At 40.0% G+C, this 24,340-nt stretch overlaps 1 protein-coding gene across 1 annotated transcript in view; it reads right to left on the bottom strand.

Moving 5' to 3' along the window:
* Positions 1–235: 235 nt before the first annotated feature.
* Positions 236–24,340, bottom strand: part of igf2bp1 (insulin-like growth factor 2 mRNA binding protein 1) — a 41,443-nt gene continuing 17,338 nt past the window's right edge. Inside the window, exons 3-15 of the mRNA XM_055035753.1 lie at positions 12,379–12,427; positions 10,405–10,456; positions 9,351–9,414; positions 8,111–8,404; positions 7,198–7,332; positions 6,986–7,108; positions 5,592–5,727; positions 5,043–5,165; positions 4,150–4,266; positions 3,282–3,356; positions 3,069–3,200; positions 2,821–2,934; positions 236–2,084 (exon numbers count right to left, since the gene is read on the bottom strand). Of these exons, the coding sequence (XP_054891728.1) occupies positions 1,929–2,084; positions 2,821–2,934; positions 3,069–3,200; positions 3,282–3,356; positions 4,150–4,266; positions 5,043–5,165; positions 5,592–5,727; positions 6,986–7,108; positions 7,198–7,332; positions 8,111–8,404; positions 9,351–9,414; positions 10,405–10,456; positions 12,379–12,427 (1,570 nt within the window). The 3' untranslated portion in view covers positions 236–1,928. The remainder of the gene's footprint in view (positions 2,085–2,820; positions 2,935–3,068; positions 3,201–3,281; positions 3,357–4,149; positions 4,267–5,042; positions 5,166–5,591; positions 5,728–6,985; positions 7,109–7,197; positions 7,333–8,110; positions 8,405–9,350; positions 9,415–10,404; positions 10,457–12,378; positions 12,428–24,340) is intronic.

Below are 24,340 nucleotides of genomic sequence, written 5' to 3'. Positions count from 1 at the left end.
GGTCATCCTTGAGCCTGTTAGGACCCTCCCCTTGAGGTAACACTGCTCCCCATTGGCCAGTTCTCCACTTCAGGCAGTGGCTGCTCCAATCACACTTCAGGTACACAGATGGGGGGTTTTCCCACCAAAAAAAGGCAAACTAGCTCAGCATCATGTACTGTACCAGCTCTCTGCTAAAAGAGAAAACAGCCTCTTTGTCATCCTGAATTCACTGATCTATCCGTCCCCACCAAAAAAAAAAAAAAAAAAAAAAAAAAAACAGAAAAAAATTAACCAAAGCAACAAGACAATACTTAAAAAAAAATCTTTTTTCTTAAAAAAATAAAAAATATTCAGGACTATTAGCTCTTTTTCTTCTATTTATATAAAACACCAGCAAGCGAAAAAAAGTTAGGAATACTGAGGTAATTTTACCCTGAGGTAGTTTTTTCTGTTTCATTTCTTCTCTGATCTGTTCTAATCTTGGTAAAAGCTTCCATCCTCCTGCCCCTCTTTATCATACACAGGCAGGATGTGGAGGCTCCGCCCACAGGCCTGTGGCATGTTAGGGAGAGAGAACCAGGAAGCTGCTTCCGCTCAACTCAAACTTCCTCTACCGAGGTCCAGGTGGGGAGCTGCGGAAGACTTGACTTATTGCTTCCTGTGCCGTCAGAGCAGAAACAGAGACCCTGACGGGAGAGCCAGGCTGCTTCAGAGAGGTCACCTTGCAACAAGCAGAGGGGCTCAGACGCTCCTTGTCTGTCTGCCTTTGCCGGACTTTCAGGTGCAGCAAACCCTCACAACTGACTCACTAGCTACAGTCCACTCAGCGGGGGCCGGGCTAACTCACATATCATATATATATAATATATAGAAAATATGCCGTTGACGGTGCGAGTGGCGGCCAGCGAGCACGGCTGCTGGGGGCTGTGAGCCGACCACTGCATTAGAACTGCAGGACCAGCTCCGACTGCCGCCTCCTTACTGTCTCCTGCTGCGTCTTCCCACCAGCAGGGGGCGCCTGAAGACCCCCCTCCCCTCTCAACTTGCTGTAGGCACTGTATGCTACATCTCAAACAGGAGAGAGGGAAACATAAAGACAAACCCCTCCGTTTTTCTTAAAAAACGTGGTTCGGACGCAGCATTTTTAACAATAACTTGAAGATTATATATTTACAACCTCATATTTTCATTTTTTTTTCCATTCAGCTCCGGCTGCTTTTTAGAGAGCTGTTTAAAGAGCAGTGTTAGCATCTACGGCCCCCTCCTCAGGACCCCAGAGCTGGCCCACCTTTGCCCGCTGCAGCAGCTTCCAGACTCTCTCTCCCAGCTCCGCCTCACTGCATTCTTATCATAATAGCTCTGAATAAAACATTTCTATACATATATCTCTATGTTAAAAAACGCCCTTAAAATATCAGACTGACTGCAGATGTTTGGAGAGGTGTGTGGAGGAATGAAGCGTCGGAGCAGCTGCACACAGGCCAGTGGAGCTGCGACTCACACAGGTTTCATTAACTGCACCAGCTCTCCATCACTTCATGGAGAGAACCGCCTGCCTGTCAATGAAAGCTATCGATCCAAAGTGTGAGAACTGCAGCGAGCCAGGAGCTCTGTGCAGCCACACCACGACGCCTGATTCATCCTCTCCATCCCTCCTTCTCTTCATCCTCTCATCCACACTCAGTCTCTCTTCTGGCCTGGCACTGGGTCTTTGTTTTCAAGTTTCTTTTTATCCCAATCATTTCAGCTTTTGATTGAATTAATTTTAGATTTTTCTCACTGAGGATGTTTCTCAATGGCCATCAGGCGTACTTCCACCCTTCCTAGTATCTCCCTGTCTATTGCTGGGTCCGCGTTTTACTCTTCTGTATCCGTTCGTCTGTCCGTCTGCACGTGTCCGTCAGGTGTGTGGGGCGGGGGAGTCCCACAGCAATGTGAGGGGACCCTCACTTCCTGCGTGGCTGGTGGTCCTGAGTCAGGCCCTGTGTGGGGCTCCCCATCTCAGTGAAGCCCTGAGGGTGGGGCCCGGGGCCCATACCCATCCCACCTTTCTGGGACATTTTGACCTGCGTCAAGATGTCTCGGATCTTCCTTTGAGCCAGCTGGAAGACAGGCAGAGGACCACAGAGTTGATCGGAATTAATCAAAAACTACATACAGACAAATTAAGCAGCATATTCAATTCAAAAATCCTATTTGCTGCTCAGTTAATGAATAAATAGTCAAATGAGCCCACTAACAGAGATATTTAAAACTGTTCTTCTACCATCAGATTGGTGCAGCTTTCCAGTTCTTCTAAGAAGTCCTGGACCTTGTTTAGAAATGTGGTCTGTGGGTGCTGACTTTGGTGTCTGTGCTGCTGCTACATGTTTAGCATCAAGATGCTATTTTAGGCTTGGATAGTTTCACTGACAGGCTAACTAATTTTAGCATAACTTGAACAGAGCAATACCCTGATTTTTGAAGCAAAAATTAAACCCCGCGGGCCGAGAGAAGCTGGTTTGTCTTCCATTGATGTTTTCTGCAAATGTTGCATGTGCATCAGATTTAAGGGTGAAGCAGAAACAAGCAAATATAAAGGTTCTGGCCAGAAATGTATTATACATTTTTTGTAAAAACAATTAATTGCATTTTTTTTAAGTATTTATTTAAAATCTATTAAATAAATGTATCAAAATTGAATACCATTCTGAATTCATTTTTCTGTATAATATTACTGAAAATTACTGGTCAGTCATATACAATATCATGGAGATGCAATGAGTTTGTTGTAAATTGGCAGAAAGTGAAACATGAAATGTGATGTGCCTCATGCTAGCGACCCAACAGGGAACATACCTGGCTGGCGTAGAAATGTCCATTAATCTTGACAATGACCTGGTCGTTTTCATCAGGTGTCTGCTCTCTAGGGACCACCACCTCAGCTGCTGTCAGGTTCTGAAGCTCATTCACCTGCAAATACAACTCTCAGTCACTTCAAGAATGAGCAACGGTCGAATGTTAATTTGCTTGATATCAGAACAAGCACTCTGGAGCTCAGATTAGGCTCAAATCAGGTCTGCAAGCACCAGGTTTCTGCTGCTTACCGTTTTTCCTCCTTTGCCGATGACCCTTCCTGCAGCTGCAGCAGCCATCTTGATGTGAGTTTCCAGTTTCACTTCCTCTTTAGGACCAAAAAAATTCTCCTCTTTCAGTTTGCCATAAATTCTGCCCTGAGCCTATGGGTAAGAGAAAGAAAAGGAGATTAATAATCCTCAACAGAAGATAACCCCAGTAATCTGTCGGCTCTTAATGTTAACCTTGAACTGAGCTTCTGGAGGTCCGGTCACAATCACCATCCTCATCTTGGAGTCTGGTGTTTCAGCTGGTGCAATCTGGGGAACAACAGGAATATATTACTGGCTTCAAGATGTCAGCTACAGTAGAGGAGCTGAAATTCTGTTGATAGAAACTATTACTTTCATTTTTATCCAAACCTAAAACATGTCAAAGTTTTTATTTCAGGAACAGCTGAATGTTGCTCAACCTTGGTGAATAAACCAGAGAGCTACAGTGTTAAGCAGCGTTAACACTGATCCGTCCTGCCAGCTGCTGGGAGACTTTATCACAGGGGTCCCCAAAGTGGGTCCTGGATGGCCAGCATCCTGCGTGTTTTAGTCTCTCCTTAGTGGTAGTGACAACCTTTCAGAGTGTCAAAGTTCTTCTTAGGCCTCAAACAACCCATCTTTAGATCCAGGTGGGTTAAATCAGGGAGAGAACTAAATCATGCAGGATACTGGCCCTCAAGGACCAACTTTGGGGATCCCTGCTTTATCACGTCACTGCTCCCAACAAACTCAATCAGTAACTTTACATCCCTGCTTTTATTTGCAGTTTTCTCATTTCAGATAACATCCCTGCTGTCATTTGCACAGCCCCGTTTTTGCTTCTTAGAAATAGTCCTTTTTTTTATGTAGCTCTTGTACATTTTTCTTTTTGAATGCATTGGCTGCACATTTCTTTTAAGCAGAGTAACAATAACTCTACAGCATTATTTTTCTAATATAAATTTGAGCCACATTCTTGTTTTTATCTTTTTGTGAATATGCATGCTCCCGCTTGCTGTGGTGACACCTGAACATTATAGCATATTTCTATTCTTCTCTTCTATTTCCATATTTAACAAACCTTAATGGAGGCTCCAGCGAAGCGGCTCAGCTGTTTGATGTGCTGTCCCTTCTTGCCGATGATGGCTCCCACTGCTTGTGCTGGGATGTATACATGAACAGTCTCCTGCTCTGGCGCCTGCCCACAAAGTTCATATGTATGTAGGGTTAGGTTGGGTTAGTCCTTTGCTCCCTTTACTGATATGCATAAGATTTGCAGTGTTTTGGCTGTTCCATAGTTATCCAAATTCTATGATTTGCACATGCATTTCAATCATTTTAAAACCTTTTGCATCAATATGCAAACATTTCATAAAGATTCATGACCAGAAATCTAAACAATAATATCACCATCACATTCTTTTAAATGTGATTTTTTAAACTTTGAAAATCTGATCTTTTATGTATACATTTGTTTAGTTTATAAAATTCTTCATGACATTGTTGCTCCTCTTTCAAGAAAGTTTGTCTGAGATCAAATAACATGAGTGGAGTGTAGAGGGCAGTGCAGCATCCCAAAGTAGAGGACGAGATAAGATCATTTATTATTCTCCAGTAGGAGAAATTTGTCTAGAAAGCAGGGGAAAACAGCACATCCAAAGGGATGTGCCATAAATAAATTCATAAAAGCATAAAAAAGATACATTTAATGCATTTAATGAACGTGACAAGTCATTGGAATAATTTGCCAAACAAGATTACATGTTCTAGTTATAAATGTTGGCACATTTGGTAAAAGATTGCTTGTTAAATTATCAGATTGCACTCTCTACTGATGACGGCAAGGACATTGTTTTATGGACTGCTAGCTGGTTTGTAATTTGAGTTGCTTGGTTTTAGTGAGATCTGAATAATGACTTGTCACACATGTACATAAGGAATTAAGAATTTTCCTTTGTACTCTGACTACATTACCCCAAAGGAGCCATAGGGGGTTCCTCCAACTGCATTTCCAGGCGGTGGGGGAGGCATATTGGATGAAGGGGGGAAGAGACCCAGAGCCCCCAGGTTAAGTCCAGGGATCAGGTGAGTTTGTTGCTGTAAAGAAGAATATCACAGGAACATTTAGAAGGTTGATCTTAGCTGTCAACCTTGAAGATACAGTGACGATCTAAAAATCTAGTTTTAGATGTTCATTGATCTTTATGAAATATCAACTGCAGTTACTCAGTACTGTACTGAACAGGTAACACAAGCAAGGGTACATAAACCCAATACATACAGAAAACGTTTGATGTGTCGGAATTCTTCTGCTTTGACCTTTTCTCCTTTTACAGAAACAAGGTTTTGAAGTCTGACCTGAATATTTAAAGGTCATTCCAACCTTTTCATCTCACCTACCAAGCAGATTTTTCACATTATAATTGTTTAAAAAAGAAGTATAGACATATCCTTTGTAATCTGTCCTTCAAAGGATAACATGACTGGAGATAACAGCTCTGATGAGCATGTGTGTGCACTTACATTCATCGCTGCAATGTCATTCTCATAGGCCTCTCTGACCTTCTTCATAATCTCGACCTCGGCCTTACAGCAGGCCTCGATGGAGCCTTTGACTGTGATGGTTCTCTCTGGGTTGTACAGGGTCAGGTCCTGCAGACTGCACACATCAGCACACCCAGCATGGTTACTCACACGCTGCGTTCGTTTGGAATGCAGCGCTTCAGCTTCCTGTTAGTTTGCAGAACTGAGAGATACTTTCACCTAACACAGGAAGTCCAGGTCACAGATATCATGAACATGCTTCGACGTTACAAAATGTAAATGCTCAGAATTATTTAGTGAAATGAAAGGTCAGTAATTATCTCAACTTTGAATAAGCCTGAAGACAGAGTTTTGACTGCCAAATGTTCCCGTTTATGCAAAGCAAGAAACTCAGAACTCTATTCATAGAAAGAACTGTAAGTGCCTAGATAAAGCTGATGCAGTGAGAGCTGCTGTACCTGTATTCATCTGATAAATGATCAATCAAGCTTGTGGCCTTCAGTCACTTCAGACAGAGCGGGGGATCAGAGGAGGAAGACTAGTTCAGAAATCAAAGTCCAGACAACGACATGATAGATGTATCTACATAAGGGGTGCTAGCTTTACCACTGCGCTAACAATATAAAAACAAGAACTTTGATTTTAGTTATACAAAAACTATTTAAACTATTTCACAGCTTTCTCATACAATCAGCTATTGTTGGCCAACAAAAGACATTTTCATATACAGATAAAGAAACATTTTACAAAACAGTACAGAGAATATTTCTACTACACATTAGACTTCCAGAACCGTCTCAGATTACAACCACAAGCTTCAGAGTTTTTATTGGGCTCTGATGTGATAGGCTGCTGCAGAGTGGACTTGTTAGAGAAACAGAACAACAAGCTCTGTTCATCTTAGTGTGTCCTGTGGACCAAAGTGTTCAGTTCTGGTCCCATCTCATCAGAACACCTTCTGCCACATTCTGCCATTTTCCCAATATGGCTGGTGAGAAACTGTTTGGATGTTGCTTTAGAACCTAAGCCGCCTTTACACGTCGTCAGCTTGTTCTCTACCAAACCTCAGAGGCCTTCACAGAACAGCTGGATTCCATTTACTAATGAGGAGAATTAGTAAATGGTGATACCAGTTTATTAAATGGTATCAGTGGAGAGCAAGCCAAATATTAATTGATGCAACAGTTTTGTTTGAAAAACTTATTATTATTTTCCTTTGTCTTTATAACTGTGTACTACTTAGTCTGTCACATGACGTTCCAATAAAAATACTGTGAGGTTTCAGGATGTAGTGTGACAAGACAAAAAAAAGTTGTCAGAGCTTATGCAAGACATTCTAAATACTGGAGCTGGTCATAGTTAGCATGTCTTACGGTGAGATGGTTATCTTGGTGTCCGTGTCCTGCTCGACTTTTTTCAGGTTGCGTCCCTCCTTCCCAATGAGGCGGCCAACAAAGTTGTTGTGGGCCAGAACCTTGAGAGGAACCTCGTCAGCTCTGAAAAGCAAAATCCCTGCTTATCACACTGGACATCATGCGGCCTACGGTCATCATGCTCTGCCATGCTGGATCTGTTTGACACATACGTCTTGGTGTCTTTGGCCTCCTGATGCATGATCTCCAGGATCATCCTGCAGGCGGCTGAGCAGCCCTCAGGAGTGGAGTGGATGCTGATTGGCTTCTCAGCAGCACCTGCATTCTCCTTGCGGTGAACATCGATCCTGTGGGGCAACACAGTAAGTGTGCGGGTGTAAATAATTTAAAAGTTGAGATTAATAAATTTATAATCTGTCCCGGTATTGAAAAATAAATTAGAGATTGAATATTGGTGACAATGTGCCCGATCCATAACGTCAGATCTATTCAGTCTAATTCTATGCTTTGTGCTCTGAGCAATGTCACGTTTTATTAATTTTACATTATATTTAGAATTCCTAATTGCACTTTCTGAACCATTTAAAGTTTCTTCACGTTGGACTGAAGTAATCAGCCTGCTGTTTTTGTCAATTTCAGTTTCTTTATTATTTATTTTGCATTGGCTGTTTTACTCATAACTGCACTGACTGAACAAGTGAAAGTTGTTGTTTTTACATGTTTGACCAAGATTCTGAATCTATTTCTGTATTTATGCACATTTTTAAGAACAGAAATGTTTTAAGTCAATTCAGCTCTGTTGTTCTGTATCACATCAGTATCGGCCCATATTAAACCTCAGATATCGATACTGGAAGTGAAAAAAGTGGATTGCCACATCCATAGTTGGTATCTCTCTGTTAATCACCAAAAATCCACAATGGTCACTGAAATCATTTGAACATGAAGAAAAAAAGTAATTAAATAGTAATAAAAAAAAACAATTTTCAAACTGAAAGTTAACCAATGAAAATCAGACACTGCTTTTGAATTGTGGTTCAAGAGAATCTTAAAAAAAAAAAAGATACTAATGAAGCACAGTGTGTTTCCCTTGCTGCAGGTCTCTCTCTTGTCATGATCACCCACTTGCTCTGCGTCTGCTTGGTGATGTTGCGAATGGTGGCTCCCTCTTTGCCGATGATGGCTCCCACGTACTGCGTAGGGACCAGCAGTCTAAGGGGGATGTCAGCGTGTGGAGGCTTAGGGGGCATTCCAGAACTGGGGGACCCCCCACGGAGTCCGCCACGGGGCCCGTAACCGGGGCGACGGCCATTTTCAGTTCCCCGTTGACCCCCCTCCATGTCAGAGGTCTCATCAGGGATATAGGAGACACGCAGGGCGTTGCTCTCCAACTGGTATCCGTTCAGCTTCTGGATGGCTCTGATGGCAAACAACAGATCAACACCTGACTGCAGATCCGTTTACAGAGAAACAGGTCTGGCATCTTAACAAAGATGTCTTTCCATTGCCATTTACAAATTTGGTTGTTTTCTATTTCATAAAAATTCACAGCAATGCCTATGTGTTACACTCTGTATAATATAATATAAAATCAATTTTAAAATCCAGGCACACCTCAGAACACCAAAATTCTTCTCACATATAAAGTTCATTGTGTTCTATCAAGTTACAGCAGTCAAACAGCGCTCGCCACTTCACGACTCTTTTTGTTTGTATGTTTGTCAGACATGAATGTAGCGGACCAACCAAACAAATGTAAATACTAGTCCAAAATAAAACAATAAAATTAATTCTTCAAATCAAATTTATTATATCTTTGTGTGAAAAAGGGACTGTCCCCTAAACTTGAAATCTATTAAGTTGGGCTTACACCGATTTATATAAACCAATACTTTTGCATTGTTTTTGTTTTCTATATTTTGGAATCTGTGCTTCATTCCTTCTCCAGGCACAGCTGACATCTGGTTTAGAACATCTGCACCAAAACCCATGGTTATGAGCAAATTCAGAAGAAGTCTTGAAAATCTCAAATATAGCTGGAGATGAGGCTTAAAGCCAAATTATTATCACTTAAACTGAACTGCAGCAGAACTTGATCCCTCACTATGGGGAAAAGTTCAACATAAAAATGGCCACTAGGTGGCAGACACACACCATGAAAAATAGATGAAAAAAGTTTTATGACGGCCTTCTTTGATTTAGGGACACACAGGCCTAGTAATAAATGGATTTGATTACCCAATTATGCCAAGTTATACATATCTCCAGATTGTTTTCTTTGGTATATTTATTATGCTGTGTATTTTTAGAAGAGCAAATGAAAAAATTAAAAACTTAAATTAAAAAAAAAACTGGAGTAACTTACTGCCTTGCATGTTCCCGGGATGCATATGTAACGTTAACCACTGCAGTCTCGCTCTCTGTGTTGACTGAAACAAAGCAAACAGGAAATGCACAAAGTTGAGTGAGAATCAGCCTGATGCAGAGCTGCTGTGAGGAGCCTGGCTTCACCTGCACCTTCACATGGAAAATCTCAGGAATGATTAAAGGTAATGAAAGATTTTTCAGTGAGGAACAATTCGTGTAAGAGCAAAACTTAATCAGAACCAGCTTAATAACAGGCACAGATTAACCACAACATCTATAGACACTATGGTAAACTGAAAGCACATTACTGCAAAGAGTTGGCTTAATAATCCTGATAAATGATAACCAATCCATGTAGAGCAAACATTACTGACAGAACACATGAGATTCCCCCTGGTTAGCTACAAGGCCTGCTCTTCAAATTAAAAAAGAATCCGTTATGGAAGGATTTACATGAATTTTTGTGTTTGTTTTACTAACTGGTGAATCATTAAATCTCAGACAAAGTGAAATTGCAGGTTTAGGCTTTCAGAGATCTCAAACACACAGGGTGCAGTTGGGTAAGAACAACCTGACATGTTTAGGCAGTTTAAAGCAGAGAAGATGACGAAATAAGAACAAAGCTAATTTCACCCGATGCTGAAGGTTAATATGATTAAATTAAACTAATTTAGTAATCGATTAATTATTAACCAGAGCACAGAGACTCATAAAATGCAATTTTTTGAATGAACATATTTAGAGAATAAATTAAACCAAAAAATATATAATACATGTTACATTTAAGGCAATAAAAATCTTTGTAAAATAAATAAATAAAACAACTCATATTAACACCTTTTGCTGTTGCATTTTAGGTAATAAATGGTTTTCTTATTTAAAAGAGGAAGTAAATGATTTATTTGTATTTCTATGTACTTCAAATATTGTATAAAATAAGCTTCAACAGTTAAATGGAGGATCTGCAGAATGTGCCAGTTTTTTTTTTTTTTTGAGTAATCAAATATTTGTCAGGAAAATGTAAAAATTGAAATAGTATGTCAGAGACTCACCTTGTTCACAGTTTTCAACGGTTCCACACTGAGCCAACAGACCATCCAGCACCTGACAACACACACACACAAAAATATCAAACCAAATAGATAACTGACACAAACGTATAAATTTATCTATAAATTATTCATTCATATTTACACATTTTTCTCATCTTCTCAAACTCCTGCTCTTTTTTGGGGGCAATTATTTTGCTTACTTAAGACTGGCTTCAAACTAACAAACATTTAATTACTCTCAGGATTTTTACTGTTTAAATGTATGTTTAAAACTTCATTATAATTTAAAAAAGGCACAAAAAAAGGACTAAATATTTTAATGAAATAAACAGATTGGGGCACATGCATACATCTGGTAGTGAGTGGAAACTTTTTCACTTTTTCAGCTGATTTTGTAAAATCTATTTCTAAACCTTGAGACTTTTTAAAGATCTGGCTCCATAACAGTACAAACAGAACAATTAATTTATCAGCCATCAATAAAAAATTTTCTTCTACATAAAATATTAACATCATAGAACAAATTGCTACACGCTGTAATTAGATGAAAACAAAGAGAATTCAATAAAAGTCGATGGAGAATTGTTGGTTATTGACGGTCCAGAAAAAAAAGCTTCTAGTTTTACATAGAAATACGAATGGAATAAATCAGATTCATTGCTAATCTTTGACATAGTCAAGACAATAATCACTATTTATTTTGTGTGAATTAACAACCTTCTCTGGGGGATTTTTTTTATTTTTTTGGTAATGAGCAATAAACATTTCGGTTAAAATCCCAAAGGAATAATTGTTTGATAGTTTTTACCAAGTCTTTAGTAGGGTAATTTATTTATTTAAAAAAAAAATCAGAAAAAGAATATACTTTATGTTGTAAAAAGTAGAGTTCTTGCAAATATTCATACCACAGATTTTAGATCTTCAACAATAGGTTAACCCTGTTGTAATGAGCAATAAATCAATTAATTGCATGATAAATTAAAACAAACATAATAATTTTCATTTGCATAATTTGTTTTTCTTTCTCTCTCTCCACCAAAAACCAGATGATTAAATGTCTTCTGCATTGGTTTCAATTAAATCATTTTTTGAAGGACAATTTTGTTTACAGAGATTTTATAATTCATTTTATTTTTATTGTTTCCGTTTTGTTTAGTTAGGATATTTAATATGTCTTGTTAAATCCAGTATTAAATGTTCATTAGAATTTGAGGTTTACTAATCTATCTTGCGTTATTATGTCATTACATTTAGATTGTTTCAAAACAACAATAGTGTCGTTTACCGCAACAACTTCTGGAACAATTTATAATCCACCAAATCTTGTTATTGTGACAGAAATACAAAAGGTTAAGAACTCTTCCAACAATGCAACAAACCTATAACTCAGTATTAGTCAGTAATGATTGAGGCAGTGAGAAAGTGGACTGGGGGACAAAGCTGCTGAGACACCCAGAGAGACACCCACTCCTGCCTGGGGCAGGAGTGGGTGCTCTGCATGCAGGCTGCATGCAGGCTGCATGCAGCAGAGCAAGAAGCAGAGCAGCAGGGTGAATCTGGATGGAAAATGTCTGACACAGGATTCATCGCTGCAGCAAACTGCCCAGAACATGGCAGAGGAGAAATAACAGGTGAAAAACCCTGGTTTCAAAAAATATACAAATCATAAAGATACCTGATAATATTGTATTTGCTTCTGTATCATATTCAGTTTGGTACCATTTCATTTTATTTCATTTATCAAACCTATATTTGATTATTTTATTCATTCATTGGTTTTTGTTTTTTTTCCTCAAGTAAATTGGGGGGAAAAAAACTCCTGGAATTTAACATCTTTAGATTCGACTCTCTTGGCCAAGCTAAACAGGCTGCAGCCAGACTGGATTCAAACCAGAAGAGCGATAAGATGAGAGCAGTTGGCAGTGTGAGTGCAGAGGTCAGACACAGTGTGTTTATGACGAAACAGAAACTAACCTCCCACTGCAGGTGAGGTGGAATGTTTCTGATCTGCAGTTTTCTGGTCCTGTTGGCAGAAGAAAAACAGACATGAGAAACAACATGATGAGCAGAGAAAAGGTGTAAAGTCAAGTTAGACTTTAACTGAATAATGTAATGTAGGATATGTAAACTCAAAATCAAATGTATTTCTGAACATTTCCTCTGCTGGTCTGACAGTGATTCATGCTGAACACCAGCTCTGTGCATGACAACTCAACTCAACCACTGCATTTCAAACAAAGTGGACTCATCACTGCTGGCCTCTAGCTTTAATGGGAGGATCACCAGAACCGATAGCATGTTGGTGATAGAGTACATACTCCAAGGCCTGCGGTTTTCTTATCAGTCTGTCTTCTTATCCAGCCCATTCTTGGGCTGTTTCCATGGTTTCAGCCTATGGTATAAGCTGTGGGTCAGCAGGTGGTAATGGTAGGGGTCAAACAAGTCCTTTGATGGTGACTAGGGCACTGATGGCTTGCAGTGGCATGGGGGGAGGATGAAGAGTGTTCAGGTGCTGATAAGACCAATTTTCCATGTGCATAGTTCCATTAAATGTGGCAGTGGCTCTGACTCTCAGCGTTTTGTCCAGGTTTGGTGGTAAAGGCCGTCATAGAGCCACGAATCAAGATGATGACAGATCTTCCCATTGGGGCTGCCAGGTATCTGAGCGACACAAAGACGATATCCATGGTAACGCCTCCTGGGAATTTAGCATTCGGGTGGGGGAGTGTTCTGGTATGAGTGGGTGTGGCTGTTTAAACCTATTGATGCTCAGCTGGGTGCAGGCAGTGATTGTTATGGATTGATGCGGATGGTAAAGATGGATTATAGAACTGATCCATACATTGAAGCTTTTTACAAGAGTGAATGAAAAACACTGAAACAGAGCAACCTTACAAACTCCTGCTACGCTGTTTTAAATCACCTCTTTTAGTTTTTTGTTTAGAAATGTCCATTTAATGGAGAAAATATCTATTTGATATAGAACTTCAAACTTAGAACCACATTCTTCAGAATCAGGTCCATCTCAACTTACATCTGAAGAGGTGTTATGTGAAGGACAAACAATATGAGGTTAAAAACTGAACTCAGTAATGTTCAAACACTGTTTCCTTCCAGATTTACATCCATATGTATTGCCAGGATTAGGAGACAGTCCCACAATCGTCAGAGTAAAAGGATCAGCGATGAAGCTGCTGAACGGAAAAGATTCAGCAACTACAAGATTTTAGTCCAAGATGAGATACGGCTGTGACATTAGGTTTAGAGTCGGGACCTGAACACATTCATTTTGATTGCCTAATTACAATTAATCAATCAATTTTAATGCAATTAATCTCGCTTTAAAAAAAAAAAACATACAAAAGTCCTGAGCCAGAACCATTGTACTCATGTGTTTTTGGTACTCCCATAAAACTGATGCACAAGTGTGCTAACAACGGCGATGGGCGATAAAGCCGGTTAATTTAGTTTTAAAAAAACTATCTAATCGGACGCTGAAAAAGCTTGTTGAGTTCAAGCTGTGCTAAAAGGAGTTAGCCTATCAGGGAAGCTTTTCAAGCCTCAAATAGCATCTCAATACTAACCAGGTAACATTGACAATGTCGGCGTTCTTAGTCCACATTTCTAAAGAAGTTCCATCAATGATCAGGAGTTCCTGAAACACTGGGAACATAAATGAATGGAACATTTTATTCCAATCTGATGGTAGAAGAACAAGTTAAAAACAATAAATATCTTTGAGCTAATATGTCACTTGATTCAGCAACTGAGCAACAAAAATTGTTGAATTAAAATGTTTATTTTGTGAAAACATTGTTCAATTACTATGAGATTAAAATCACTTAATTACAAACTCTGCAATTAACTTTATCAAAATTTTAAATAGAGGCCCACCACTAATTAACGGAATAGATTAGAAATCTGTCATATCCAGACCGATCCAGACTTCAACACAATAACTGACTTCAACACTGATCTTTGACTCAAAAAGATGGCTTCACTGATGAATATTCTAGAAACATTCATAGAGTTGAACTAACTGTGGCAGTTTGAAAAGGACACCAGGAATCAAGACATAAGAAAATTTAAAGCTGCAGCATCATGTACATTAGTGCCATTTTATAGCACTATGAACTATGCTATAAAAATGCTGCATATCTCAAACATGACTTAATTACTTCTCTTTAAGAAGCTCCTGCTTTTTTTCAACACCGCCTCACAACAATGAGGCGCCATTGTGAGAAATAACGTTTCTCCATTTTAGCCTTTAACATTTCTACAAATATTGGACTGAGAAGTAGTTTGTATGATGAGCTCAGCAGACTCCAGGTTCCAGTAGGTGCCAATTGCTGCTGCCGCTAGTCTGAAGGAGCTGAGTGGGGGAGATGAAAGGGAAGGGTGCTGTGTGGGGCGGAAGCTCAGCTGGAGACTGCAGCTCCATGGGAGCAAGAGCCCCAATGGTTGCCATGGAAGATTGAAGGATTTCTCAAACAAAGAATCAACATAACAGTTCAGGTAAAATAAAACCATATGTTTTCTTTAGTTGCATTAGGACGTTCCACCAGATGAGCCTGCGTCTTCAGCAGAGTGAAACATTTATGCTCCATGTGTCAGGAGGAGCATGCAACTCCAGCTTCTCATGACACAAAGAACCGGTGATGAAAAGAACAAAACAGAGAAAACACAGAGAAGAAACGATAGAAAAGGCTTTGGTTTAAAGAGGAGTTAAAGGTCAATGGTCACAGCTCTTCAGAAAGGGGGTGGGCAGTGATGGGGGGGCCGGGTATAATAAGACCACTAAAGAAAGATATGAAAAATCTTTCACCTCTGTCTAAGCCGGTTGGGTGATCCAATCATGAACAGGCAGCAATAAATACAGCTGAGAAACCTATCAGGATGGTGAAGGACTCTGGGGGGCGGGGCTCATCTGTACCAGTTCACCAGTCCAACAGCAACATGTCCTGACACACAACAAAGACCACCGGCCCACCCAAAGGTGCTGATTAGACTTTTGAAAGGATTCAGAGACAATATTTTTCAACTTATTGATGCTCTATTATAGTTGGGACGAAACATTGGAACCAGTAGAGCCATAAAAAGTTATTATACAGAGAGAAAACCAACATCATCCAATATAAAGCGTAATAAACATGTACAGAAGGGCAACAACATTACGCTGAGCAGAGTTAAAGAGCTGACAGCTCCAACAGCATCAGGGTGGGCGGGATCTCTCATGATGCTCTGTCCTCCAATTGGATCTGGTCGACATCTGAAGGGGCCAATAAGCTGCAGCCACTGGTCACCCTCTGCACCCCCGTTTCTCCACTGCCAGTAATACCAGCAACACTACACTGCAGGAGGAGCCAACATGCTGGAGCCTGACCACACCTTCTGCCAACACCCTGAAAACAGCTGCTGGGCCTGCTGCAGGCGGAAGGTGTTGTCCTGGAATCCCAATTCATCTGAAGCTGGTGACAACTTCTACTGGAGATACTGAGCCCATTCTTTAGAAGGTCAAAGTACTGAAGAGATGATAAATCAGGTTCTCAAGGTGACATGCAGTGACTCAGACCCATAACTAACCAGAACACAGTTTTACTTTAACAATGAATTAAAAATTAAAGAGCTGCACATTTCAGAGAGGATCAGTTTTCACCTGCTGGACCACGACTCTGCATCCTGGAGGTTTGGAGCCAAAAGTGGCTCTGTGGCTCTCTTCACTTATTCAAATAAAATATTGCACTTGTTCTGCTTTCATTGCTTAGTTTTGTGCCTCCATGAAAAACCCTCTGCCCCCACACATTCAGCTCACCACGTTTAAGGTAGGATGCTCTAGTGGCCCTGGTGCAGATCACATGTCAATACCAGATCTCACCCGGACTGACGACACTGTCCAGACGTGGAGCCAGCACCCGACTGACAACGTCACGAGCTGCTTTCAAGACATGTAAGACTGGAATGCCATTTAAGCAAATAATCACGGAATCCCATCATGTCAGGTTATGTCAAAGTCATTCATCTTCCAAAAAACTAAACGGATTACCTGTTACGTGTGCTGAACTGTTTTGTTCTCATTGTTTGCTTATTGTGTCTGCTTTCCAACCCCCTTTGTTCATTTCTTATCTCAGTCGCTCCTGTTCATTCCTTTTTCACAGACATCATCAGATTTGCAGTAATTGCAAGATTTCTATTTCTGGAAAGAGGGGAGTGACAAACATCCCAGCAACAGCCCCACTGTGTGTGCAGTGCTGTTGGCACAGGTCAAGCAGGAACTACTCTTTGATTCAAGCCAACTATCACTCACACAGCTCAGAACATTTTCCAGATGTGCTCTTTAAATTAGAAACATGTATTTATTGCATGAGTGATCAGATCTGGGTCCTGGTTTATAATGAGACATCCCATAATGCTGCAATTAACACAGTAGGATAAACCAGAACAGCTTTAGTCCAAATAAACACATCCTCAGTATTTGAAGAACACAGTCAGCTCACCACTGTTAAGTGTTAAATTAGCCTTTTAGGACAAAATGTAACAGGCTGGAATTTCATAGAGGAGTTTGTCCAACATGGTCAACGCGCTTCCAGCTCAAACTTCCTCCAAAACCCGTCCAGTCGCCCCACCTACCAACAGTACAGAAACTCCATCAATTTTGAAATAAGAATATTTGTCTCTGTAATCCACGGTCGGCTTTTTTTCTGTGACTGTGGCGTTCTCACATGTTTCATTCTGAGCTGTAACTCAGTCTGGGCAGGAAAGGTGTTAACATGAGAACCCACAGAAAGAACCAGGGAGCTCATTCAGACATGCCAACAAGTTCATCTGCCGTCATTACCACACTAAACAATTAGAACACAGTTTGCTCTCAAATGTCCCCTGGTAGGGAGCAAGAGCTGGGGCCCGACGCAAGAGCACAAAAGTGCAGGGGCTTAATATTTTATAAGAGCTATCTAAGCAGCATAAAAATGAAAGATGAATATTTTATTGCTATAGCTGCAGAGCAAGGAGACAGAGGAAACTAAACACAGGCTAACATGTATGCTAGCTTAACCATTCAGTAACGCTCCAGCTAGTCTAGTCAAAGTAAAGGAAAGCAAATATAGCCTCTCAGTAGGTCCTTAGAAGGCTTTCAAAATGTGAAAATGAAATACTGGATGTATCACATGCCAAATCAGAATAAATGTAACATATCACACAAATTCCTAAAAAATTTAAAGAATAAACAACTATTACACATCGCAAACTTCAGCGATGTTTGTGTGGCAGCGGCAGACAGGAGAAGAATCAACCATGTTCTGCAAGTTCACTGTAAGGTCAGACATTTAACTCGGAGCGCTGCATGGACGCCACACGCCTCAGTAAACATGTTAAAACATAAAGTTCAGCACAGGACAAAACAAGTTTGAAAGCCTCAGAACAAAACATTACAGCTTACATTAATCAGGATTCATCTGGAAAAACCACAAGACTTCAGAAAAAAAAATGTTTTAGCAGCCAATTTTATGAATTATACTTAATCCAAAACAGAACTTTGCATTGTTTTTAAAGGAAGAAGGAAAGATATGAAGGGGAGTAAACTGATTGATAACTCATATTCAATTACTTTTAAAAGGTGACGTCTGCTACATGATTAAATCATTTCTGCAAAAATATAACCACTCCATACGTAGAGGGTTCAGACTTTATCATTTCTGTTCTGCAGGTTGTTGGCTTGTTGTGTCCGCTTTCCAAACCCCTTTGTCAAATTCTTATCTCTGACGCTCCTGTTCATTCCTTTTCAGGAGTTTTCCATTCGCAAAAAATGGATTTAATTAGAAGATTTTTAAACAGAAAAATGATTTGAGTTGGTCGGACAAACGAAGAGTTGAGAAAACGGCAGTATTTCTGACTTCACCTTATTGAGATGAGGTGTTTTAATGTTGGACATGCAAGGGTTCAGCTATGAAACGTCAAAAACAACACACAAAACACGTTTATTTTTATAACTCTTAGTATGAAAAATACGATTAAATCAAAAATTAATCAAAAAATGATCTGCAACTGTCACTTTCTTTTTTTTTTTTCATTAAATCCAATCTATGAGAGAAAATGGAATTTAGACGGGGTGAGAATCATGGTGAAGACAGAGAGGCCTCAGGTCTGGAATCCATTAAGGCCAAAGGAGAGGTGGGGGTGCCATGGGTCAAAGTTCAGGTTGTGCTCTCCACCACCAAAACCACAACCACCCCTCCCCATGCTGCGCGCCTCCATTTTAAGGAGCGTCTCCATTTTGAAAGGGGGCGCCTGACTCTGCGTCATTATATCAATCAGCCAAACCAGCAACTTTCATCCCGGTTTGAGTAACGAACACGACCAAACTCAACTCCAAGTTGAGTCTGTGAGACTTTTGCTATGATATAAAACAGCAGATTAGGAGAAAACTACAAAGCCTCGAGGCGCAGGTCTGCCCAAGACGCACGTGCTACGCAGAACGAGCCTGTGACGTGTGATGGTGTGATGTGGTCAGAGTAAAGACTAAAAAGCCAAAGAATAAATGAAATGATAAACTCGTGAAAACCAGCACCTTATAGCCTTTACCTCCTCCCTTCCCGCTCGCCATTTTGCGCTCATGAAGGCGCGCGGACACGACTGAGTAACAGCAGAGCCACAGGAAGCCATGTTAGTGGATATCAGGCTCCTCAACACGAAGCCCAGGTGGAAGGAGGTGGGACGGGACCGGCTGTATGCACCACTACTCTGTGAGAAGGTCACAGGCCGGGTCACGAGCCCTGAACCGAATCAGGATCCCCACTACATATTTAGTACTCATTTAGAACATCAATAACTAACAAAACCATATGTTGAAAAATCTCAGGAACGATGCGGACGAAGAGCGAACAGGAAGGAAGCGAAAATCTACTGAAATTCAACACCGCCTCCCTTCTCCTCTCGCCCGGCTCTTGTTCGCACACAGGATACATACATGTGGGAGCCAGCAACCCGCCATCTTGAACAGGCAACGCCCATTTACTACAAGAGTGGACCGTCACGTGACGTGGAGAATTCCCCAGAAAAAGCACGAAGCGCCTGCGAAGGAGGCGGAAACGCACACAGCAAAACTACATGAACAATGGAGCCATGAATGCGAGGCTGTTGGAGCTGATCTCCACACAGAGGAACAGAAAACCTGCGCAGAGGTCCTCTGAGAGCTTCATCTGCTTCACATGCACTGACTGGAGGCTGAGCCAAGCTCTGAATCTGCAGGGGTTACAAACAGAATCTAGAGGAACTAACTGTAGGTAAAATGAACAGAACAAACTGGCAGCTCCGGGTCCCGTCCAAAGCGCTGGTAGAGCTTACAGTCGCTCACTTCAGTCTGAAATTAAAACAATAGTTTCTCACAGTACCAGTAGAAAACACGTTAACTTAAAGCAGCAATGCCTTTAGGCCAAACTTGAAGGAAACGCCTCTTTGTCCATCGCCTCCTCTGAATACCTGCCGTTGTCCGCGCGCACAGTGAACAGCGCGAGCGCCTCCCCGTTCACAAAGAGCGCCAAAACGAGACGACGTCTTAATGCGGTTTCTTCAACTGCTCTGTTTTCCCCTCAGAAATAAATCTCTCAATGTTCCCTGGAAGGAGAACCTCGGTGATCCACCAGACAGATGTGGAACATGGAGAAGATTTGAAGTCATTTAGGAGAAATTTTGTTTTTGGAGTCCAGCCAAGAAAAATATGAGACGTCAGTGAAATAGGAAATATTATCCCAAATACAGAAATACACTATACTTTGGGATATAGTGTCTTTTCATTATACCTTTTTAAAAATAAGCAGTCATAGAAAGGTTACTACAGACAGCATTTATAGGTCAATGTTAGAAAGTTTCTCTTTAATTAGTCCTCACCCTATAACACAACAAAACAGAAAATATATAATTATTTACGAAATAAAGCAACAGGCTGTTTCTTTAAAGAGAATTGCATTGCTTACTTTAAGATACCTTTTAAAAACAGGTTTAAATTTAACTAAATTAAAATCAATCAAACTAAGTTTAATTGTTTTGTACTTAAACATGCCAAAGTCCAGCTAAAGAAAAACAAAACAGAAAAAGACAGAAGATTAAGAAAAAATGCCTTTTTATAGAAATAACATAGAATATTTGATTAAAACTTAAAACTGTGATGTTTAATGAAACATAACTTTAAGAGGGGGGGCATAGCAATAAAAAACTGAGCCAACAAAAAACCAAGTTTGGTTTTTCAAAAGGCAAAATCCAGAATAATGCAAATCTCTATTAAGTTCCAAAATAAAATGCAATTATTACAATTTTGCTTCCTGATTCATCCATTCGCATTAAAAAGCGACTTCCTAATATTTACAAACATCTAAGAAATATTATTGAAGCAACCAAAAAACTAAAGGCTTTTGCAGGCAAAACCAAAATCTTTTCACCATTTTTTACCCCCGTATTTTTATTAAAAACTTTACAACATATCTATAAACAACTTAGGTAGAAGGAAAAATTTTGTTTATGTATTTTTCATTTAACAGTAGCTTACTTCAGATAGAAACAGTATTCCATAAAGTTATGGCATATGAAATGCGTTTTCAGAAAAAAGTGTTTTTCACTTTCTTTTCTTTTAGCATTCATGTTCATCATAATTTTGGTGTCACTTGTTTGCAAGAGTAAGACTGTTTTCAATTCTAGGAGTCATTTATTAAATCACCTTTAATATTAAAGGAAATAAAATTTCAACTCGAGCAGACTGTTAGCAGTGATTTAATTATATAACAATTTTTAAGTTGTTTGTAAAATGTTTCTGAATATCCTAATAATTAATTATATGCACAATATATATATATATATATATATATATATATATATATATATATATATATATATATATATATATATATATATATATTACAAGGTAGTTGATTTTTCAAAACAATTAATCAAAAATCTAACCATAGCCCTTTAGTCATAATCAATATTAAAGGTTTTCAACACCTTTCCTTTTCCCCTCAACATTTTTCCCTTTTTTTCATCTGACTCTTTGTTTGGTCTGAAATGGAGACACTGACACCTCGGAACCAACCGGGCTGAAGGAAGAACATAGATCCTGCTGCCGACAGCAGCAGAGCAACCCCCGCTTTGTTGTGCGTCTGTGAGAAAAGGGGCGGGGCCAACAGCAGCCAATCGAGAATCAGCACGGAGAGGGGCCCGTCTTCACTCCACACATTTCAGTGCCTCGCCTCACTGGATCTCATGAAGCTATTGCAGGTTCGGCCGGCAGAGGGCGAACTGAGTCACACTGCGTCTCCGAGCTCTACAGCGGCTGCTGAGCCTTGAGTACATCAAACCTCTGCGGTGTTAAATCCTTCATCTCTGGGCCTCGGCTTCTACGGGCAGCACATCCAATTCTACAGTCAATTTAATTAGATATGTTGGTTTAAGAAAAATAAGGTTAAAGAGTCGAAATTCTTATATTCTTTTTCTGTGTCACTGCAGGAGCAAAGGAGCGAAGGATCAGCTAAATGATGGCGTCTCTGTGGGTTTCTGCTTTCCATCAACCCAACCTTTGGAGCATTCTCTCATTCTTGTTGTTCAGTGCTTTTTCATTCTACTCCCCCCAGTTTAGATTCACAGTTGTTTGATCAAAAATGTATAAAACATTGATCAAAGATATATCTATAGTACTCGTCAGGTATGGTGAGAGCTTATTACATGAAATAAGCTTAAAAGAAATCAAATTAAAACATGCTTCAAAGAATCTGAGGAGTTTTCTCAGCAGATTCATGACATAAAAGTTTTCTGTCAAACTTGTGGATGCTGCAAACATAATGATCAGCTCCTGGACCATGATGCACAGCTTGAAATACCTAACAAAATAATTATATAATCAAAGAGGACTGCTGTAAATAAAACTAGCAGTGTTTTTTTCCTCCTACCAGATTCCTCTTTGCTTCACATGGACCCAAAGCTCTTTATGTTTACTAATGAGTACATTTTGCACGTTTGTGGCATTTATTCAGGACAGAGGTCTGAGGAAAAACCACACAGCTACAGTAACTGAAAGTTTGTCTGACATTCACTCATTTTCAGGCAGATTAAAATAATAAACTAAAAATGCGGTTTATTATTTTTGTCATAAGCAGGAGAGTTGTTAATCCATAAGAAGTTTCAAAGATTTGAGTACTAAAAGTATTGTGCTCAGGTCACCTTCTCTTAAATTACATTTAGTTTTTTTGTTTTAGGAGAATTAAGGGTGACATTCTACTCAGTCAGTCAGGTTACGAGTTCATTCAGTTCTCCGTTTATTAACTGACTGGATCATCTCAGTGGTTTTGTTTTGACCTGGAGGGAGATTTTCAGCAACAAGTGGGGCCAGAACGACGGGCCGTGAAGGCCTTTTGCATTAGGATAATTGGGCCCTCATTTCTCCTGGGGTCCGCTCGGCTGCTCCAGCTAAACGACCTCCATCGGCCCTGAAGCAGCCGTCCCACACCGCTTCACCGCGTTCTGAATTCAGTGAATAATTTGCTAGTTTGCAAAGACAACTAGCTGCTCTGAGTTTTCTAGAAGAATCTCACTCAGCATAACAATAAATACTACTCCTGCTGCTGCTGCTGCTCCACCTCCCTAGGAACACACACCTCCCTGCCATGTGAGCCAGGCCTGTAGCTGTGATACGGCACACCCCCCTCGCCCACGCCCACTCAGGGGGAGGGAGCTGTGACACACATCTTCGCTGGGGGAGGGGATTCCTCCTCTCTGGATCTTGCTTCCTCTCTTAGCAGCTCATACATGTCTGCACACAGCGTGTGTATGCGTGTGTGTGTGTGTGCATGCGCGAGTCCAGAGCACATGCTGTCGTGTCAGACATGTGACCAGCAGGCATAGCCTCCATTTTAACTCTGAAAATCCCAGTTTGATTTGGGTGGGAGGAGGAGGGTGAACAGGGGAATGCTGCCGTAAAGCGTTGGTTACTGCAGGAGATTCTTTACTGAGGCAGTGCTCACTGCAGGCTGATGGGTTCAGTTCGGCCCTGCATCCAAACACTGTTTTCACCAGGAAATGCTGCTCCATTGGCTTCATGACCTCAGCTCAATCCTCCACTCTGTAAAAGGCTTGGCACAGGAAACGGGCAAGATTTTTCTACAGAATAAATCCTAAACTTTAGAATCTCTTCTAACATTTATTTGGAGCTCAGACCAACTCCTCGTGTTATTTAAAATTAGATTTAGTTTCCATCAAGAAGACGGCTTGTAAAAAGTGAACTAAAAGGTTTGTTGTTTCGTGTAGAAGTTTTAACATTGTGTGGTTAAAGATGGCTTCCTTCATCCAAGCAAATTAAAAGACAAACTTTTCAGGGTATAAAAATTTAAAAACTTTTTCTGGAGACAATCAGCTGCCTTATGATGTCTAAAGACTAACACTGCGTTCTCCCCCATCTTTATGAAAACATGCCTTTCAAACAAATGTAAAATTTGTTGCTCTAGTTTTTTAGGGCAGACTTTCTAAAATGGAAATTAATAAAGAGCAAACAGAAAAGTTCCAATTAAATTTTATTTTATAAAGGCTTCTCATTTTATTTTATAGTTTCTAAAAGGCAGATTTTCATTCTGGCTGTTTGAAGAAAGCGATGTGCTGGAAACGTAGACTCTGCAGGAAGATTTGCTGAATTATTTCTGACATTTTGCCTGCAGATGGAAAATATTTCATTTTCCATCTGCTCATTTTTCATTAAACTGAGTTTTGATGAGTTTGTTTTTCCCACCTAATTCACCAGTTTAAATTCTTTCTAGACAGAAGAAAGAAAGAAAACCTAAATTTTCTTTTTTCTAAACTTTGCTTTCCTCTTTAATATATATAGTATTTTATATAAAATTCAATTGACAGACCTGAACTGCTTAAAGTTTTTGTAATTTAAAACTGTCTACATTACACTCTCACT

This window comes from Poeciliopsis prolifica, unplaced genomic scaffold (genome assembly GCF_027474105.1).
Source record: "Poeciliopsis prolifica strain line A6 unplaced genomic scaffold, Auburn_PproV2 SCAFFOLD010, whole genome shotgun sequence".
Taxonomy (NCBI): Eukaryota; Metazoa; Chordata; class Actinopteri; order Cyprinodontiformes; family Poeciliidae; genus Poeciliopsis; species Poeciliopsis prolifica.
The sequence above is the reverse complement of the archived record's forward strand: the minus strand, read 5'-3'. Positions and strand labels throughout refer to the sequence as shown.